Source organism: Chionomys nivalis, chromosome 2, assembly GCF_950005125.1.
Source record: "Chionomys nivalis chromosome 2, mChiNiv1.1, whole genome shotgun sequence".
Classification (NCBI taxonomy): Eukaryota; Metazoa; Chordata; class Mammalia; order Rodentia; family Cricetidae; genus Chionomys; species Chionomys nivalis.
The window spans coordinates 22,524,696-22,547,242 of NC_080087.1; the positions used below are offsets into that span (position 1 = coordinate 22,524,696).

Below are 22,547 nucleotides of genomic sequence, written 5' to 3' on the forward strand. Positions count from 1 at the left end.
ATGTTAAAAGGCCAGGACATTTGTAGACACTTCTGAAGAAGCTTGATCAGAGAAAATATAAAAAATGTCATCAAGCACCCTCCCCGTCTCTTGATATTAAGGATTTCAACCTACAAAAGCCACTTGGCCTTGCTGATGTGGGTCATTGTTCAGGGCTCCTTTCTAATTCCTAGTTATCTGGTTCTCCCTTTAGCATCCTTGAGACTCTCTGCTGTCAGGTGAGAGAAAGGTGGGAACGATGGAAGCCATAAGAAGGCTCCTATCATCTCTATCACATAAGAATATCTCTCCTCCTCACCTCTTCTTACAGTAAATTAAATGGTCCATTATGATAGGGCTGTGCTTACTTGAAACTACATCCAGTAAGAAGTACAGAGGAGACCCGAAAGACAGGCCTCTTACCAGGCTGTTTCGATAATGAAAAGGATTCCTATCTACAGGTAGATAGACAGGAATTGAGAGGACAATTTGACACTATGTCCATTCAGCCAAATAATAGAAGCCGGTTTACTCCTTGGGCTTGAAAAATAGTGTAGCTCTCAGACCTCATCAAAGATTCATTTTGCAGTAGATGGTGGCTAAAACCAGACATTCACAGTTGGTCAAAGTGCACAGCCACAAAAGTTTCCCAGCCCTTCTCCAAGATTCAGAAGCCATGCAGAAGTGAGCACCAAGACTGTGAGAACTGGAGGTGTGGGAAGACTGGAGCAAACCAGAACCTTCTAGGCAGGACAGGACTGCAGCACTCTTGAACTCACAGCAGCTGTTGTTCCAGCACGGGACCTGCACGAGGTGAAGGCAGTCAGCATTCTGGCATGGTGGGCAAGAGGTTTGCAAGCTCCTACTTGTAAAAGAGAAGCTATGTACAATTGGTGGCTTCTGGGAAAGAATAGGTCTTCTTTCTTTTGTTTGTACATTTGTTAAATGCTTTTCATGTGGTATAATTTGGTCATGTTTTCACTTCCCCTACTTCTCCCTGGTCCTCCCCACCTCCTTACCCATGAAATTTTATGTTTTTTACCCCATTCCATCTTTGTGTGTCTGCCTGTCTCTCTCTCTAAAATAAAAAGACCAAAAAAAAAAAACCATAAGGAACAATAATAACAACAACAACAAACCCACTAAAACAAAAATCACAAAAGACCAAAAAGACACAATGTGACAACAAAGCAAATGGAACTAAAATGCCACAAAAATACCACTGAGTTCATTTTCTGTTGGCCAACTACCTGTGGGCATGGGCCTGCCCTGAAGAGTGATTGCTATACACAGAAGAGTAAGCTTTCTTTAAGGGTGTGGCTATGGGTAGGTTGAAGATGCTCCAGCAGATGATACCATACCCAGAAGTATATGAACAGCACAACTATGGATCTATGAGTTTCTAAATGAACTATACTTATCACACGCCTCCACCAAGCCCCAAGAAATTTCCCAGAATAGGGAGCTGAAAGATGGTCACAGCCAGAGGTAGCAGATAACTTCAAGGAAACTATTCTCAGGACACACCAGAGCAGTTGCACACAAGAACTCATAGTGATTGTGACAGCAGGCACTAAACCTGCACAAGTCCAAGCCAGATAAAAATCTCAGTATGGAAGTTGGGAGGGGACCATGCAGTCCCACCCCTAGCTAAGAAGCTATTAGTACTTGATAGCTTCTGGGAAAGGAAGACTCAGTATTCTTTAATGGTGTGACACCCCTCCCCCAAGCTGACCATATACTAGGGCATGTCCATTCTTGGGCAACACAAATGGACTCAATGGGTTTAAAGAAATAAAGAAGAAAACTCTAAATTGAATGTATAAAAAAGTGGTGGTGAAGATGATTGCTCTGAAAGGAGTTGAGTGTGTGTATCATCAAATACACTGTATAAAATTCTCAATGAACTAATAAAAACTTCTAAAAGGCCTATGTTAACAATTATTTCATATACTAATATAATGGACTGTGGTGGGGGAAATCTAATGAAGGACTCATATAAAGTACTTTGATTGTGCACCTTTGTGATGTGGGATTCCCCTCTGTATGCTGTGAATATGTTTTATTACTGTTGGTTAGTAAAGAAGCTACTTTGGCCTATGGCAGGGCAGAATAGAATTAGGTGGAAAAACTAAACTGAATACAGGGAGAAAAAAGGTGGAATCAGGAAGATACCATGTAACTGCCAAAGGAGACAGATGCTGAAACCTTATTGGTAAGCCACAGCCACGTGGTGATACATAGATTAATAGAAATGGGTTTATTTAAGATGTAAGACCTAGCTAGAAATACGCCTAAGTCATTGGTGAGACAATGTTGTAATTAATATAGTTTCTGTGTGATTATTCAGCTTCTAGGCATCCGGGAAACGAAATACAGTCTTAGTCTACACCTTTGATATTGTGGCTCTCAATGTCACCCTTTGTTTAGCTTTGTGACTCCATATCACCTACTTGCTATACCTAAACTCCAGTTGTTTTAGTTGATGATTGGGTCTAATTACTGTGGTATTGATGATGAAATGTATTCATCATTTGTGGTCAGTCTCCCTCACAGGCTTTAGGGAACATGTGATTGATCTCTAAAGCCAAGGAGAGGGAACATGAAGATGAGGATTTTGTGTGTGGTTATTTCAAATATATTGCACAACCTACCAATTCATGCAGTGCTCCCGCCCCCCACTGCAGAAAGGGAGACTACATACCCCATTTGGGATTGCCACAAGCTTGTAAAAGATTGGTGTAACCTGTCTGTGATTTCCTGTGAGTATGAAGTAAAATATCGATGTTTTCTGCCCTTCCTCTCTTCCCTTCTTTCTTTATTCCTTCTTATCTTTCCATCCTCAGTGTAACCTGGTCAGTCATGATTGACAGAATTGATCATGTCCCCTTCATTTAGTAATATAGATCAAACAATATCAACGATTGTCTGTTAGGGATACATTAGACTTACATCCTCAGTAAGTAGCAGAAATCATCTTTGTATGATAAAAAAAATTCTGAGATGTAAAGTTCTGTGATTTATATAATATCAAAACAGCTAACTTTAAGTGCAGCTGAAGATATTCAGCCTAAGGTTTTCCAGTATAGATTTTCACAATTCACATATACTTCTCCAGTGCAGAAACATTTAGATATTGAGCACATTAAATGAAATAATTCTATTACAAGCAAGAATTTAGCTTAAATATAGTTAATTGGTTAAGAGTTTAATGATAATCTGAACAATTATGACATCCAGCTGATAGCTGTCATGTAGTTTTCATAAAAAATGAGGCAATTATTTTTATATCTCATGAAATTTTCATATTTTTGAGGAGAGTAGTAATCGTCTAACTCCCCCCTTCTTAACTACAAAATCTTTTAGAAAATATTCTAGAATACATGTTGAATTGCTAAATAAAAGTAATCCTTCCTGAACTTCTAAGTAAACATGCTATTTTTAGACAGCATTGACATTATTAAAATTTAAAACCATAGAATGAAATTATTTTAAATCTCTTTTATTTAAGTATTTTTCTCGAATCTTCACAAATTGTTAAATCTAGACAATGATATTAAGTAGCTTTCTATCTTCAGTCAATGCAGAGGTAATTCAGCCTGTGTAATTAGACAAACTTCCCCAGATTCACAAAATCTATCAGAGTTTAAGGCAGGTCATTCATACTGTTTTATTTTAAAACATGAAACGTAAAATTTATATCTTTGGTTTTTTATGCTAAATATATTTATTTATACCAAATTAGTCAGAAATTTTAAATCCTGTTTTTTGTTTTTTAACCATAATGTTATGGTTACAGACACCTGCTTTGGAATTCTAGAGGAACTCTTCATCTTAGAGCCTCCATTTTCACACTTCTGAATTGAATTCTGTCTTCTGGGATGTTGTTGTGTCTAAGGTAGTATAAAATGTGTAATATTTGTCATGGAGTAAATAAATATTGTTATTAAATAATTGATAAGGTAATTCCAAAGGCTAGTCTTCTCAATTATGTTATACTTGTGAATATATGTCAGAATAAAAACATGTGTACATATATATAAAACTTGGCATGAAAATATTCCTCATACCACTCATAAAATTCAGAGAATTAGAAACAATCAAGTACTCTAATGGGGCAGGAGGGGAATGGTTGCATAAATTATGATGTATATAAATGCTCTCTGCGTTGCTTTGATGATAGCAGCAGAAACGCCTTTGTGCTTTCAGATTGGGAACACCGAGCACAACTACTTAATCAAACACCCGGAGTCACACAGAGCCACGGTGTTCCTACTTCAGCTGAGAGGTTTGTACTGTGTGTACTGTGTGCATCTTCTGTTGCAGGAGGGCCTGCTTGTTCATCCTGACCAGCCGCTAGCTTAGCCCTAAAATAACCACACAGAAATTATATTCATTAAAACACTGCTTGGCCCATTAGCTCTAACTTCTTATTGGCTAACTCTTATATTAATTTAATCCAACTCCATTAATCTGTATATCACCACATATCCGTGGCTGACTGGCAAGTTTTTAACCAGCATCCATCTCAGGCAGAGGATCCATGGCTTCTCCTACTCCACTGTTCTTCATCCCAGCATACAGTCTAGCTTTCCCCTACTTCTGTTCTTCCCTGCCATAGGCTCAAAGCAGTTCTTTATTAACCAATGAAAGCAGCACATAGACAGAAGACCCTCCTACACCAATCTTCCATCTCAGCTTTTGCTGTTGCATGTAGATGTTTTGCTTCCTCTTGTTGATATTCTGCAGCTACCCACAGCTGTAGATCATCCTGTCTACCATTTTCTGGTTGAACTATTCATGTTTTGGCATCGACTCACTCTTGGCCTGTAACATCTTTGAAATTTCTCCCTTGCTTTTGGTAAGGGTTCCTGACTTTCATTGCTGCCTACTGCAAGATGGCCTTCCAGTCAACTGTTCTGAAAATGGGAATTCAGGCTCTCCTTGTCTATAATGCTTTTCTCTAGACCAAGGAGATAACCCCCTGTGTTGGGAGTGGTTGCCCAGAACAAAAATAATCACATAGGAACTATATTATTTGCAATACTGTTTGGTAGATAGCTTAAGCGTATTTCTGACTAACTCTTATATCTTAAATTAACCCATTTCTATTCATCTGTGTAACACCATGTGGCTGTGGCTTACTGACAAGGTTCTGGTTCGTCTGTCTCCTGTAGATAGCTACATAGATTCTCACTGACTCCACCTACTCTCTCTATATATCTCTTTCAGTCTGACTTTACTCTGTTAAGCCATTGGCTGAAAGCAGCTTCTTTATTATCCAATGGCAATAAAACACATTCACAGCATGCATCACCTCCCACATCACCCCTTCCAATATTTGTGACTTTTTCTAAACTGAATATGTTTTCTCAGAAGAGGGAACCTCAATTGAAAAATGGCCTCCATGAGATGGCTTGTAGGCAAGTGTGTAAGAAATTTTCATGGTTAATAATTGATGTGGGGAAGCCCAGCCCACTGTGGTGTGCTGTGTTGCCCCTCAGAAGGTCCTGCATTGTATAAGAAGGCAGGCTAATCAAGCTATGGAGAGCAAAGTTTTAAATAATATTCCCCTATGGCCTCTGATTTGGTTCCTATCCACATCAGAGCTCTGATGGACCACTTGTTAGATGCAAGTGTGCATACGTTACTTCTGCTCTCGGGAAGGTCTTCTGCTGACCTACTTGTCAGAAAGAAAATGAATACCAATAGTGTCCTGCCTTGAGTTCCTTTCGTGGTGAACAATGATGCCGAGTGTAAGCCAAACAAACCCTTTCCTCTACATGTTTTTTATTTTTTTCATGGTGTTTTGTCACAGCATGAAAATCTGACCACAGCAGAACTGATACCAGAAGAGAGGCATCACTGTGGCAGACTTGTCCATATAGTTTTAGGGGGGATTGTAGGAATGTTTGGAACCGAATGTTGGAAAATTCACACACTCAGGATTTAATAGGTTGTTCTGTAGGAGCCTGGAACAGGAGGATGCTGAGAGAAATGCAGCCGTGGAGAACTGGTTTATGAGAATTCTATGGGAAGTTTGAGAATCTGTAAGGATTCCATCAGAACTGTTAGTGTTGTATGTTTGAATTAAGACTCTGCGGTTCTGGTCAACAGAGGCTGAAGAGCCAGTCGTAAATAACAAGAGATCAGCACCATTGGTGTGAAGGTCTTGACTTTATCACAGTATTTCTCTCCAGTTTCAATCATCCTCCATTCTTAGACTTTCTTCCCCTCGTTAGTTAACATACATTCTTCTTCCCATGTAAAAATTCTAGCAGGGATGGAGTCGCTTTCAAGAATATGACACTAGAGCCAGGCAGTGGTGGGGTACGCCTTTAATCCCAGCACTTGGGAGGCAGAGGCAGGTGGATCTGTGAGTTCGAGACCAGCCTGGTCTACAAGAGCTAGTTCCCACAGAGAAACCCTGTCTCAAAAAACCAAAAAAAAAAAAAAAAAGAATATGACACTAGTGGAACTCGTACCTGAGCTCTTCTTGTTCCCTTAACTCATAACTGGGTTTGCCTTTTGCTTTGTCTGAAGTCATGCATTTCTGCAAGAAAGGGAACCCTGCATGAGTCAAATGTGGCTTCACACTGGTGTCCCATTACAGCCATTTATGTCTTACCTATAGTTTTCCCACAGAGGAATTTATTTCACGATCAGCTGAGCCTTCCCTGGGCATCTCTAAATACCAAGTATTTCTTCCACATCTGCAGGAAAGGGAACCAGCTGTTTCTTCTGTCAAAATGAGAGCCTAATGTTTCTGATTACAACATGTGTTCAGAAGGCAGAGCTTGGATCAGTAGGGAGAAATGTGGAGATCTGGACCCCATAAGGATATTGGAACACATCTTTGGAGTACTGAACTGAGAAAAGTGTGATATATAACATGAATTTACTGTTATTTCCCAGCACACCTTTACTGGATATCAGTATTGTCTCTAGGGCTCAGGAATCAGAATCCCAAGCAAAAGTGAACCAACTCCTATGCATGTGCTTGAGCTCTGTAAAGGAACCGGAGTTCACATGCTCTGGTGCTGTCAGGAAATGAGACCAAAGCTCTGATGGAGCACATGGATGAGTGTTGACACATTATTTCAGTTCTCCAAAATATCTGCATGCCAGAAATGCTGGAAAGAAAATAAATGTCAAGAACCAGCAGAATGCCTGTTCGGTGCAGGCCCGTATGTTGTTTCCGTGCTCTCTGATTTACTTCCAGGATATTCCCTGTAGAAAGTATGGGACAGTTACTCACCCTTTACTTCTGGTGACTGAACCTCAGCCATGGCCTCTTCAAAGATCATCCAAGTAAAGCTTCTAGGCTCTTTCCAATTGATCCTCAGGTCTACCATGATTATCTTTTTGCATATCTTTGAACTGTAGTATGAACGTCTATTTTTTTTTTTACTTCCCCATCCTTATATTTTTATTTTACTTTTCTTTGCTACTTGCTTCTCACTCTATAAATTTTTCTGGAACTCTAAGCTTTCATTTAATTTATTTTTTTCATTCTCTCTACCAGACATATTGAAGACTTCTCTAGGGACTCAACCCACTTCTGGATGGTGTCTTCACCACAAGCTTGCTCTCGCCCACCAGTCTCCTCACAGTCTCAGGTATAGCTCCCCCTACCACTGTGATCTCTCTTTGACTAGGACACATTAGAGCCGAAAATAAGAATGCCCAGATCGTTTGGAAGCTCACCTGTGATGTCAGCATTAAAATTTAAAATTGAAGCTGGTATAGAATAGAAAACCATTAAGAAGCTGGAAAACTAGGTTCCCCTATAGTGTGAGTCAGGTACAAAAAAGGTTGAAAGATACAGAGGACAAAGGTGGAGTCCATGTCTCTAGAGTTCCACTAAATATCCAACCCTTTCAATTCTCTCAAAAGGAAAAATGGCAATGGAGATCATAGGGTTTGAAATTCTAAGTTTGGATTACATGTCATTAAAGCCAAACTGTGTTCTATTTTACGACCTGCCATGCATATTTTGTGTGATGTTTAAAATTTCCTCTTTGGAAATGTGTTCTAAGCAAAAATCAAACTATTGAGTTTATTTGGTACACTGGCCTATTTCTTCTTGTAGTGCTTAGATAGTTCAAAGAAGGAATATGCACATTTAATAAATAAAAAATATTTATTATGATACAGCATCATCAAGATTATTTGACAAAAGGCAGTAACAAGCCAAAGGAAAACACTTTTACAAGAAGCAAAACACCTTGTATAAGCACATACGTTACAGTAGAGATATTTTCCCTTTAGGGACAGGGTATGTATGTGTACATCTCCAATTCCGAACAATTATATGAGCTAATGTTCTATTTATTCTGGAAAATTCATAATCATGTTAAGAGTAGGCATTCAGTAATATTTTAATCAGTATTGAATGTATTCACCAAATGTCTCAGACTAAAACCCCTGAACAAACTCGCCTGTTACAGATTTTGAATAAGAAGCATTGCCTCATCTATTCTGGCAAAAAAAAAAAAAAACCCCACAAAATACAATAACAACAAAAACCGTATGTTGGTGCCTCAAGATTAAAAGACCTAGGAAGCAATATGGGTTCTCCCACTGTTTTACCAATTTAGTAGAAACCCATCTATTTAGCATTGAACCATCTTTGTTATTGTGTTTTCCCTTTGGGGACAGGGTCTCTCTATTCAGGCCTGGAATTCATTGTGTAGACCATGCTGGCCTCAAACTCAGAGCTCTTTCTGCTCCACCTCCTGTGTTCTTCTAGGCTTAACAGCATGTACTACCATGCCCAACTCTGCATCATCTATTTTTTTCATACTGTTCTTCATAATGAAAATACAGAGCTCACCATTTCAATTCTTGAGGTCTTGCAATAAAAATGTTTAAAAATAAATTTTTAAAAGACAGAAGTTCTTGATAAGGAACTCACTAAACTGGGTGGTAGAATGTGGAACACTTAAGAAACACAACTCTGACATAGAGTTGATGTTAAATTCCGAACAAATGATGCTTCGGGTATTTAGAGATTTTAAGATGATGCTTTTTTGGCTGAGAAATCAGTAGCTCCAACACGAAGAAAGCAAATTAAGATGACTGAACATAAGGCATAAACAAAGATATTTAAAGGGATCAGATGCATCCCACAAATAATAGAAGAAATAAAAATAACCAGAACAATCCTTTTCTTTGGGGTTAGAAAAGGCAAGGGGTAAGATGGAGTAACTGGATCACATGTATGTGGATATTACATAATAGTAAACATAAGGGGATCATAAGGAAGATATGCTAGCAAAAACATAAACGTAAAACATGTAAAAACATGGTTGACAAGCAGGTAATTGAGACACTCTGACTTGATTGAGTATTGTTACATACTAGAAGACCATGAAACTCAAGTCACTGTGGAAAAACTTTTTAAAAATATATCTGAAATATTCTAAATATTGCCTTTCAACCTTACATTTTAATAACAATGTGCACAAGTTTATAAAAATGTACTTTTTAGTGTCACACACTGTTTGGTGACCTTTTTACACAATGTACTTTCAAGCTATATCTTTAAAAACATTCTCATATCGTAAAATATCTGAAAAATAAATCCCCACTTAGAAGGATTTCCATCGCAGCTGCACGTGAGAAACACCCGACCACAAACCCAGCCTTCAAAGAGACACTGGTGACAGTGACGTAGAGACCATCACTGGAACGTAAAAATATTTATACTATATCCAGAAGACGATTTCTTAGTTGCTGCGGCTAGATTGACACAACATGGCACGAATTTCATAATCACACGTACACAAGGAACACAAGAAAACACATTCAGTTGCTAGTTCCAGGGACTCCGGTGACAATAGGAAAGTAATTGTTGCTATGAGTACACCATTAGCTTCAAGGATAGATTTGCTTCCATAGCACATGGGAGAAACTGTGGCACCACATTGTACTTATACTGAATCTCAGAAGTCCCACTCGTTGGTATTATTTGCTACAGTAAATGGAAGGTAAATCTTGGCAACGTGGCTTGTCCTCTTTTGCGGAAGGGCAATGGAGAACCTGGTTGGCACAGCACAAGTGAGTCCACAAAAGGTCTCTGATACCCCTTTGTCATCATCCCCCTATCCAAAGTTATCAATAAACAAGCATGGAATCTGCAAAGCTCATTGTATTGACCTCGCTCAAGGACCTGTGCAGATGTATTGTCTTGCTTCTCATTTTCTCCCCATAGCACTTCCGATATAGCTCATTTTGGAGGATGATTTTGCTCAATTTTCCTAAACAGAGACAATCACAGAAATTCAAGGTGTTACTGCGCTTTTATCCCAGGGTGACGGCAGGCCGGCACTGGATCGCAGCAGAAAGGGACACTCATAAGGTCAGTGCCTGGGTCTGTCTTAGCTAAGAGTCTGCAGCCTTATCAGAGAAGGCTTTCTGAAATGGGAGCTGTTGTCCTATCTGTGTCCCTGTGTCCTGTCCTCCCGTTATCCACTCACCAGGAATGTTGTCAGATGAACTAACGATTCAGCTGGCACCATCAAAGGGCTGCTCCGTTTCTAGCTTCACCAAGACGAGTGTGGGCAGATATATGTATGCACGATTGAGCAAACGAAGAGATTATTTTTGTTGATTTTATTTTTACGTTTTATTATTTTTTCCCCGATAAAAGTTACACACCATATGGAATTGTGCTTTGTCATAATTCCCTTTCTTCCTAGAGAAGGTTTTTGAATAATTCAAGAGTCACAACCCTGGGCCGAACCACTTATTCACTTGGCATCTTTCTTCTCTCTCTTAAAAGCAGCCTCAGCATTCTTTATCCCGTGCAGACTGTGGTCCTCCATCCCTGTGACTCTCTCAACCTTCTGTTTATTTCCAAAGGGTTTGGCATTCCTTGGCATTTCTGGCTTCTCCATGAACATTGCACCCCTACAGGGTGGAAGAGCTTTGCTTGTAGTCCCTCAGGATGACAGAGGCGTAGGACACATTTGGAGGGGTGCAGAGCACTGACTCAGACACCGGGGAGCTGGGCACGGAGCTGCCAGAGGCCACCGAGTCTCGGAAAGGAGAAGGAGGCGTCAGGGCAGGTGAATCCTCCGGGGTTAGCTTGCTGGCTGCAGGCACATCCTCCTCCTCTTCCAGTTCGTCTTCCTCCGTGTTCCCTTCACGTTCATACACGAACTCCTGCAGGAGCTTGAACCTCTCACTGTCATCATCATCGTCCTCCCCGGGAGGGGAGATGGGCTCCTCTCGGAAGGTGCTCAGCTGCAGGGGCAGCATCTGCAGGTGTTGCGGGGGAGGTGGAGGCGGGTACAGCGAACGCAGCCCGTTCCCCGGTGTCCCTGCGCCTGCCAGCACCGCATGGAAGTCCGGGATCCCCGAGCCAAAGTTGGTGACCACGCCTTGCAGCTGGTCCATCAGGGATTTGGGCTGCTGTGGGGGTTGCTGAGGGGGCAGTGGCTGTTGTTGCTGCTGTGGAAGAGGTGGAGGCAAGCCCTTGGGGATGACAGGATCAGCCAGGAACAGGGGTGTCTCCTCTGTGGTTAGGTGGGTCGTCAGAGGCGGCGTGGTGGCCGCAGGTGGCCCACGGCGGTGCACTACCATGGAAGGGCTGCTGGGAGGGCTGTAGCGAGTCGAAGGGGTGTTGTCCTCTTCCTCCACATTGTAAAGGGTCTTGGTGCTGGCATCTGAAAAGGTCAGGCTCTTGCCAGAGCCTTGGTAACTTTTAGTGAGGGGTTTGATCACGGCCGTTTGATTGCAGGCCGTCTCATTGGTCTTCACGTGCACAGAGAGGCGCTGCCACACATGCTGTCCCTTAGGCGCCTGTCTTCCACCTGGTTCAGACCATGACACAGACTTGCCGTTAGAACTATGAATAAAATAGAGATGGGTTTATTTACACATGGATTCCGCACAGAGGATAAAATGCATCTGAATTCTGTCCACCCCAAACGCACTGCAATTCAACTGCACCGTCCACCTCCTCTGCTTCCCTTTATAGTAAATGAAATACCGGCAATGTCAGCTGCCATAGATTGCCTCTGAAGAGGGAAAGAGAACAGTGTGCTCTTGTCAAGTAAAGAAGAGCTGGCCCAAGAAAGTTTCTGGTGAGAAAGTTCAGTCTATTGTGCAAACAGCTGTTTCCATTTAGTTATATGATTTCACAGAGTACACCCCTTCCCACCATACATGCGCTAATAATGAAACAGTCCCATTGATGACAATTAATGAAATGGTTAACAAATTAAAATTACCCTTCACTGCAAGACTAAATGATTATTGAACTACTGGAAGAATAATTTGGAAACACACACACACACACACACAAAACCACTTTAACTTCCCAGAGAAAATACAGCACAGAGAGTCATACAGTCTAGGAGACGAGTTAAGAGCCACATACAGCTACTCTCATTGTGCTGTGGGATTTATGAACTAGAAGCGCTCAGCTGCTCCTTCTGATGTGTATTTCCCTTCAATCGCATGAACACAGACACGACACCTACACAAAGAAAGCAAGAGCAGGAAAAGCATACACACAAGTTGCTAAAGTGTTTCATAATTTTCCATCTTTTTAAACCTTAGAACACTGTTCCTGACACACACAGTGTGTGACAATTCACACGAAGCTCAGATTCTGAGCTGCTGGTTAGGAGTTTCACCCTAAGAACACTCAAATAGGGGCACTGGAAAAGGGAGACTAGGAACAGGCTGTCAAACACAGTGCTCACAGCTTCCATTAATCCTACTGCCAATTTTGATGCAAAGAAGACAAAATTAAGATTCTGATAAGGCAGGGGTCTCTAAGGCCAGGGACCCTGCTTGGATCTCTCTCTACTTACCCGTGCTGAAGGAAAATTCTAAAACACTACCATGCTTCCAGCCTTCTCGGCTGTTACGGCTTGGTTCTTCAGTGCCCTGCAACAGCCCATGTGTTGGAAACTTGTTTTTCAGAGCCACAGTGATGAAGGGGGAAAGGGACTTTTGGAGATGATTGAGTTATGAGACTTCTGACTTCATTAAAGGACCATATTTCAGACTCATACCTTAATGGATTTCATGGGCGAGGTTTTGCAGCGAAAACCAGTCCCCTCCTCTTTGCTTCTAAGCCACCATCAGATGAGCAGCTGTGGCCTGCTGCATATCCTTTCTTAAGATGCTTGCACTCTGACGCAAGTTCAGAAGTGTCAGAGTGAAGTGAACATGGGCTGAAGCCTTTGAAGCCATGAACTAAAGTAAATCATCCTCCTTTTAGCTGATTTTTTCAGATATGTTGCCACAAGAATACAATGTTAACACATCACCTTTAATCCCCACAAGATCCCAACAGACCTACCAAAGAAAAAGTCATTCTGGAGAAGAAATACAAAATGTTCTGTGGCAACGACAAATCTTATTTATTCTGAATATTGCAATAGTTTGGATCTTGCTTTGAAAGACTCTGATGATAGTCTATATAATTTTTAGCAGATGGTGACACCTTACCATATCACTCTATTAATAAAAGCCCTGCTAATACTTAAAAGAAGGCATTTTACTCTGCTTTTTTTCTGTTTCTTTTTTAGAAGTTTGCTTTTTTTTTATACCTATTAAAGCAAGAGAAAAAGGAACACAAAAAGAACAAAGTTGTGAAACTAAAAGAAATTTGAAGATGAACATTCTTTCTTAGGTGGAGGTGTGAAATAGATTGTTGCTCATTGCAGTCTTCTGTTTGAAGGGGAACAGAAAGTAGAAAAGGATCACCAAGAAAATGGTTTATCAGATCATTTTGAAAGACAAGAATGAAGGCTTCAAAACTTACACATAATTCTTAGGATATTTTTGATGAGGGTAGTGCTCAACATTTTATATTTTATAAACTTGAAAAGTGAGGAAAGTCTAAAAACCTGAGATTTATTTTAAAGTCAAACACTGAATATATAAAGCTCAAAAATAGATATCACAGCTAAAATTCTGACCTCGTGGCTTGGGAAAAGTAGTTCCCAAGAAAACATTGCTCAGTCTTCCCCTGAAACTAGCTGCAAGGTATCCCTGCATTCCTGGGAACCCTGAAGGTAGTGGTCTTACTCTACTTATTTCACTGACTACACCATCAGGTGTCTTTATTATTGTCCAAAGATCCACCCTAGCTTCATTTTGGACCACATCTAAATGTAACATTATTTTTGGTGATCAAGCAGGCAGCGATAATCATAATTTAGATTTATTTTAATTGAATACAGTTTTTATTCTTCTGATGGGATATTTTCACCATCACTGTTAAAATAAATAGCATTCTTTTCCTCCGAGTCTTGCTCTAAATTATCTGAAAAGTCCTGTTTAATTAGGAAACAGATATCATGTCCCAGGGCATTTTGGGTTATAAAAATTAGACTATCTTTTCCAAGGACAAAATAAATTGCTTTGTAAAAAGCAGAGATAGTGGGGGAAATGCATCATTGCAAAGACATTGAAGCACAAGTTATTAACTGCTCCTTCAGGATAAGTCACTTCTCACTTGTGGCCCAAAAACCATCTCAAGTGTCTATGGATCTACATGTCTACTAAGCACTGTTTGTATAATAAATAAATAAAACTTTATAGGAGAAAATGTACCACTGTTTTTAAATCTTTGTGGATGGTATTATGATAAACTACCATTAAATACAAATGCAGCTACATGCTCTTATTGAGTTCAGCAAACACTATTCAGGGTAATTATAGTTACTGATTCAGGCAAAGACCCAATCCTGTTTCTTGTGAAAAAGGATCATCCTACCTGAAGAGGCTGGACATTCATTATTATTAAGAAGAGAAAAATACATAAACTTTGGGATATTGCAAGAGAATGAAATACATTCAAAATAGAATAGTTCTGTGAAATGAAAAGTTTGTTTAAGTTCAGATAACTTTAATGTTTGGACTTTGGCCACCAGTTCCTTGTTTCTATTGTTTACCTTTTTCCAATTTCTTAATCATAAGTCAGAGCTGGGCATGTGGCTCACAGAGTCCAACGTTTGCTTGCCAAGTGTGCAGAAAGCCCTAGGTTTGATATCTAGCATTGCATCAACCAGATGTGGTGGTACATACCTGTAATCTCTGCATGAAGAAGTTGAGGCAGGAGAACCAGAAGTTCAAGGGTGATCCTCAGCTATATGGCAAGTTTCAGGTTATCACAGGCTACATGTGAATCTCTCTTAAAAACCGTGTGGGGGACACAAAGCAATTTGATTTAGAAAATATCATATAATTGCCTCAAAGCACTCTTTATTTTAATTTTCAAAGACAGACCTAACACCCAAAATAACCTCCTTCTTAAAGATAAAACACTGTGGGTCAGGACTAACTTACCTCAGGTGGTTAAATCCATTTAATGACACTACAATTATTGGAATTATATTGAGCTTCTCTGATCATCAACTATATAATAATGGACCTCAAGAATTTAGTGTTCCCCTAGGATCACCTCCTTGGAAGTCTGAAACTCCAGCAACTTTACAACTTGTCAGGCAACCTTGAAAGAGAGACTTCGGGCTGAGCCAATGATTGGCAGAGGCACACTAGGTCCTGATTGCTTAGCTCTGCACTCCCCTTGCTTTCTAGTTAAACCATGCTCTTAAGACAGACAAGAATATGAACTTGGGACGTCACTGTATCTCTTTGTCCCCATCTCAGTGTGGTCACACCGGATAAATTCCTTTTTCTTGCTTTCACTATTAAATTTGGTCTCTCTTCCATTTTTTTTAAAGATTTATTTATTTATTATGTATACAGTGTTCTGCCTGGGTGTATGCCTGCAGGCCAGAAGAGGGCACCAGATCTCATTAAGGATGGTTGTGAGCCACCATGTGGTTGCTGGGAATTGAATTTAGGACCTCTGGAAGAGCAGACAGTGGTCTTAACCACTGAGCCATCTCTCCAGCCCCTAAATTGGCTCTCTTTATGGGTTCATCCAGGACAAGCAGCCAAACCTGACTTGTTGGGGACACAAACTGTGACCCTAAGTCTAGAGATAGTAGGACTGCAGAAGAGGATATGGATAAAAGGTGATGTTTGAGTCTCCCATACAAAATTGACAGATCTGTGGCTGCAATCCTGAAGTCAACAGGCTGAAAATTTTGCTTCCATTGTTTTTCCATTAGGTAAGTGTCACAATCCCCCAATAAACTCCAATATTTACAGCATTCTAGAGAATAATTAGAAGTGGGTAGTGTAAACAGATTGATGTTTTGTTGACATTAAGAGTTAGCCTGTTTTATTTGTTTCTCTAAGTACTGGTTACATCTGCAGAGGACATGCTCTCTCCTTTAGAGATCTCTAAAATGAGAAAGGTGGGCGGGGCTGGAGATAGGAGGAAAGCATCCTGCAGAAACTGTTGAAAAGGAGGCTGGCAACAAAGCAATCGTCCCTTGCCAGGTTTCAGAGCTTTACGGCAGTATCCAGAGAGCCACGGGCAAGACAAAATCTTTCCATAAAGAAGGGAGGATCCGTCCTCAGAACCTTGTTTTCTATAATAGGACCATGGAGATAGCTCAGTGGGAGATTCCACTTGCTTCTGAGCCCAAGAACCTGGGAATGAACACTGGTGGAAGTAGAGAACTGGTGACCATGAGTTGTTACCTGAGCTAGACACATACATACTTTCTCCCTCACTCTCTCTCCATAATCAGTCAGTTAGTAAAGCATGCAATACAAAGAGAAAGAGCATCAGGAAATGACATAGAGTTCCATTAGGGAATGAAAGGCTGACCAAGAGTAGAATCCATGAGCCATCAGCACTGAGGTGGCCGACTACTATGTCCCTGCCACTTTAGCTTGGTGTCATGTCAGCTCTTGGAGTCTGGCCCAAGAAGCTTCTGGTGGAGCTGTCCATGCTTTCACCTGCATATGTATTATTTAGTTGGCATCAGCATGCAGTCTGGAAGGTGGCTCTCACTGATTTTTCAGCATAGGAACTATATGAAACCATTTGAACCAAATGTCTGTTTTCCCAGGCAACCCCAAGTTAGTTCCATACTGACACTTGTTCCACTTCTTGAAAACATTACAGAAAATTCTGAGTATTTAACACATTCTCTCCACTGTGGAGAACTAGGAACATAATTGAAAGTTCTTGTCTGCTCATCATTACTTGTAATAAAGAGACCCTTGAATGTACTTTTGAAGACAGATAAACTCGTATTATGTGAGAATGCCGGTGTTTCTATAGATAATCTTAAACAGCATTATGAAGTTTCTCCTTCCCCTCTGAATTCTGATTTGAACATTGGTTACTCACAGACCGTTGACTTAATGAAATATACAGTCTGCAAAGTCAAAATATTTGACCCTTATTTAGTAATCTTTAGATCAATTGATTTCTACATCTTCAAACTGTATGACACAGGATAAAGGACAACACAGACACACACAGAGAGACATGCAAACACACACATCACTTTTCATTCTATAACTTCACGATTTCTTTAATGAACCAATAAGGTAAAATATACCCAAAATTTAATTTTCTCATTGAAGCCGATGAAGCCTGGACATCTCTAGAACTTTGCTCCCAGCATGAGCTTGACTGTTCTGAGAAAATTACCAAGTCATTTCCAAACTTGAGCAAATTCTGATGATTATTAAACCTTCCCAAAAAGGTTTCAGATGGTCTTTGGTTTTTTTTCACAAGCTGATGAAGGAAATTCTCATGTTAAAGTTTATATAATATGTCATGTTGTGGCCTGGAAATGGCCCAGAAGTACTGCTTTGGCAGAAAACCTGAGTTTGGTTCCCCATACCCACTTGGAGCCATTCTCAATTATCTGTAACTCAGGGTCCAGGTGATCCAACACCCTCTTCTGGCCTTCATGGGTTACTATAGTCGTGTGTGTGTGTGTGTGTGTGTGTGTGTGTGTGTGTGTGTGTGTATGAGTTACTATACTCACATATAACTATAACTACAAAGTTTAATAGTGTTGCAAATTATAAAATCTTAAAAATATACTATGCTGGTTCCAGGGTATTTCCCTAATACAGGTACTTGTGTGTTGTTGGATTTATTTAGGAAATACAGGACCTAGGAGCAGATTGTGATACTTTTGAAGGAAGTTGGGGTGAAACACTATCAAATCTTCTATATTCCCTTCTACTTGATGCCCCTCAGTACTCACAATCTGCTCTGCAAATATAGGGCAGTTGCATTGCTCTGCCTGGATTATTCCTCAGGGGCAAGAGACAGACCATAATTATCTAGTTTATTTCTTATGTTTATCTCTTTGAATGCTCTTCACAAAAAAAAAAAAAGCAGTGGGAACTGAAGGTTACAGAAAGAACATTTTCTTATTTTCATTTCTCGAGGACAATCATGACTGAAAATATCTGGCCTTAGTCTAAGGGATACAGGTTTAAAGCCACTGTCTCTGGTTTCCTGTATAGTCTGAAGATGGGAGGCTTGAATAGCTTGTTCTTACGGTTCTTGACAACCAATCTGTTAGCTTTGCTGATCGGTGCATTTTTTTTTTCTTTAATCACCACCAAGAAGTATATTTGGCTTTTACTTTTGTTTGTAGAAACTCACCTTTGAGTCATGAAATGTCAGTTGATTCTCCTCTCTCTGGCCCTGCTGTCATGGCAAGACAAACATATCCACCCATCTCTATCAATCCCTTTTGACAGGCAGCCAGCAGCTGTCACAAATTAGGATCTCCTTGCTGTGTCCTTGGTCAGACACCATTGGTGCCAGAAACACTCAATGTCTTTGAACTTGGAAGGGTTTCAGAGAAAGTATCTAGCTATTGTTCAAAGGCTCTGTTAAGGGCTTCCCAAATGCCACTGAAATACACTGGCATGACTACCCAATGTTTCTTTTCTGTGTCTGGATGATTTGAGGAAGACCACATTGTTTGGATAGAGGATTCTACAGGGAAGAGTACACACTTCCTGGTACTCATCACTGAGTAAAGGGAAGAGGCACCATGGCTCCATTTCCAGCCTCTACCGCCAGTTCAGTATCAAACATTTAAACAAATTGGGCTCTTCTATCTGAAGAGCTATTCAAGCCACAGGCACCTCATCAGTGGGCTCCCTCCTGCTGCAGGAATGTGTACCTTTGACTCTCCCAGGAGTTTGGAGGGCTGTAAAGGAACAGCTGAGAAAGACCACAGACTCCGTGCACAATGAATCGAACATGGTCTAGGTGCTTTGGTTAACTTAAAGAGACACTGTCAAGAGCTACAGGTCAAAAATCGGACCAAGCATGCATTTTTTTTATCAGACTTAAGCATCTGATAAAAATCATATAGAATGCTAGAAAAAAAATGTTTCCGTTTGTTGTAAAATTTGCTTTAAGAGGGACTCACAAAACCTTTGTTTTGTGTTCCCCAGGGTGTGGGAGACACCCAGCAGAGGCTCGTGTTGGCAGCCACCCTCGCACACCCACATTGTGGAACAGTTCCATAAATTTCAGCTGTGGATTTTACTTCAATGCAGACAGGATCGTTTCAAACATTTGCGCAACAGCAAAAATGGGGAGGGGAAAGGCAAAAGGAAAAGGAAAAAAAAAAAAAAGAAAAGGCTCTGTTTGCCATGGAGAAGCCGACCAATTTGTGGAAGGGAAGATTCACTTTCGAGCTCCTGAGTGGGAGTCACAGACCAAAGTGAATCCTTAAAGCAGGGGAGAGTGCTGCATTGGAACAGAAAATAAGCAGAGAAACTACCAGCTTGACAGTGTCCTTTTAAGAACGATGGACAATCGGATAAGGCAGTCGTGCAAACCACGGCACGTCCACGAGTCCCTCATTCTTGATGGCATGCACCACATTTGGTTCCATGTTAGAAAGTGGAAATACCCAGGAGAGAGAAAGCAAGGGGCAAAACACTAGATGTCCATGCAGCGTCTCTTACACATTCACTGCAGCGTGGGGGTTTCAAAGCTGCACATGTGCCGACGGACACTGGCTGCTGGGCGAGAATTCTGGCTGCCTCTTCCTGAAGAGCGAAAAGAAAAAGCAAGGGGTTAAACAACATGGGCACAGCTATGGTGACTCCACCACACAGGAGGTGCCTGGTCCAGGGTGGGGCCAGGCCTGGCTCCTGAACCTTTCTCCATGTCTCCGCTTCTGTGTCCTGCTTGGAATTTGCAACCGTGGCCTGTGTCTTGCTGGTGGGACTCCTCTCTGGAAGCAGCATTGATAGAGTCGCTTTTCCATAGTGGAACCATCTCTTTTCAATGTTCTGTGAATCTGTACCAGACTGGCTCTTTCCCTTCACTGTTGACATGCTACTTTACGAGGCCATAGACTGTCATGTACAGCTGTCTTTCTGCCACTGTATTTTTAATGGAAGCTCCTGAATTTATATCCGAAACCACAGATTTCCTTTGCATTGTGCATTATCTACCATATTATTCTATTACAAGGCATGACTGCCACTTCATTTAAAGTCACACTTCTTTCTTGTGCTCACAAGACTGTTTATGTGTAATAGTGGAGTGTCAAGAGATCTACCTATTGAGATTGATGATTCTGCCACAAGAGGACACACCATCTCATTCTCTGGTTGATACTTCCTTATACATAAAACAGGGTGATCTGTACACTGTGTCATTCTTAGCAAGAGAGAAGAACACTTTTTAGACCCAGCAAGGCTGGTGGGACAGCCATGAGGAAGTAAACCAAAGACAAGTGGTTCTTCACGAGTAAGATGAGCAACACCTAGAAAGTGGTGGTGGGAAAGCGATCTTGTTGTCATGCCCCACAAAATGGCTACCTATCCTGGAAAAGACCTCAGGCGTGAGATGCTCAGGATGAACCATCAGTCCATGTTTGTGGTGGTACGGAGGAGGGTTCAAGAGAACTTTCTCACATTACAAAATTTTGTGAGTATTCATTTCCCTGTAGCGTTCCCCAGTGAACTCACACCTGTTTTCTATTAAGTCTATGTTTGGCCATCCACTCCAGTCTTTGGTGATAGTCCTGTAGGTAGCCATGAGGATAGCCAGAGGGAGCCATGGCAGTTCTTTGTCCCATCAAAACAGAAGAATAGTGGCTCAGGAGGAGGAGGAGGAAGAAAGGAAGGTCAAGGAGGGGATGCCAGGAACAAAGAATCATGGCTCTTCCCATGCTCTAAGCCTTTCAACTTGATGTCCACCAGGTGCTGAGAAGTTGGGCTGTGAGTTTGAAACCTCCATGTAGAACTCTGTGTAGTCATTTTTTTACCCTCTGGAAGCAAGGACGGATCTGAGTTTATGTGATAAGGAAAGATTTTTCTATGCATAGTCGACTATGATAGAAAAAGGAAAGGAAAACTGATCAATGAATAGATTGCTACCAAATTGCAAGCACTTATAAACCATTTGAAAGCATATGCCGAATTCTGCAATTTGAAATTTCTATCCAGAAATGAGAAATAAAGACAAGTTGGTGAAAGTTCCTGCCTACTGAGATAACACATTTATTAAAAAAAAATTAAACAGAGACCATGTTTGCTGTTAAACTTGTGAGACTAAACTAACAATGACATCCAAAATGCCAACCTGAAATCACAAATAGCACTTAAAAATGAACAGCAAAGAGAGGACAATAAGGAGAAAATTGTTCTTGAATATATAAGTAAGAGTAGGAAAACATTTAACTTGTAAAATATTGCTGAAACTTTCTTTCCTAAGAAAGAAGCTGGAGAACAAGTCCAAAGCACAGGGCTTTTGTTTTACTAAAAACCGCCTACATTCATTTGACTTCAAAATTAACTCTACTTTGGAGAAATGTTTACATGTTGGCCTGGTCAAATGGTGTTGGGCAGCAGGGTTCGTGGCAGGGCCAGCATCAGAAGCTTGACATCAACAGAACCCCACATTTGCTGCTTAGAATTCTGGGATTGGCCTCTTAAAATTCTCTCAATTAATTTTTAAATTTGTGTTCTATAAGTAATGGGGGGGGGGATGAGAAAATAGAACGTGTCTTGGAGCAGCAACTTATAGATGGTCCAATATCAACAGTCTCCATACTTTACTTGCATGTTGATCTGTTCTCCTGTCGTTTAGATCCCAGTCATTTTAGCGTCTCCTCCCTGTAAATGGCAAGGTATCACCATGGCTCTCCCCAGCAGGGATCTTAGGCACAAGCCCCAGCAGGACCAAGATGCACTATTATGTGCCCAGTGGCATCTATAGGAAGTGGAAGCTGCTCCCCCTCCCTTTTCTCTGAACACTCAGTACCAGGTGGCAGACTACAGGGTAGGTGTGGGCCTCTCACCCATCCTTGATCTAAATGTTTCAGGTGTCTCTGAACTTATGGAAAACTATGGAGTGCACATATCTAACATGGCTCAGGTAGGAAGCACATGAAATAAAGAGGCAAATCACTTTGAGTTCCCCATGGTACCTGCATAAGGATTTATTCAGGGTACAGTTTTGCACCTTGGAGGGTGCACATATTTAAGTCCCAGAATAGGTAGCTAGGGTCACAACTAGAATGAATGATTTTCCCCCGAGAATGTCTTTCTCTGCAAGTGAACATGATATTAGATCGCAAATACGAAACAGAGAGAATAAACAGTGAGAGATAATAGGTTTGCATTGTACATTTATCGCTTTCCCAGCATTTAAAGCAAGGACTTGGTGATTT

At 40.9% G+C, this 22,547-nt stretch overlaps 1 protein-coding gene across 3 annotated transcripts in view; it reads right to left on the reverse strand.

The window, feature by feature from the left end:
* Positions 1 to 8,109: 8,109 nt before the first annotated feature.
* The window catches only part of Grm1 (glutamate metabotropic receptor 1), a 389,047-nt gene continuing 374,609 nt past the window's right edge, over positions 8,110 to 22,547 (reverse strand). Inside the window, exons 8-9 of one of the 3 annotated variants that reach the window (XM_057762223.1) lie at positions 19,828 to 19,911; positions 11,711 to 11,833 (exon numbers count right to left, since the gene is read on the reverse strand). In XM_057762223.1, coding sequence (XP_057618206.1) covers positions 19,851 to 19,911 — 61 coding nt within the window. In that variant the 3' untranslated portion in view covers positions 11,711 to 11,833; positions 19,828 to 19,850. Of the gene's footprint in view, positions 11,834 to 19,827; positions 19,912 to 22,547 lie in introns of all 3 variants that reach the window. The other 2 variants (XM_057762224.1, XM_057762221.1) reach the window with 2 other exon arrangements.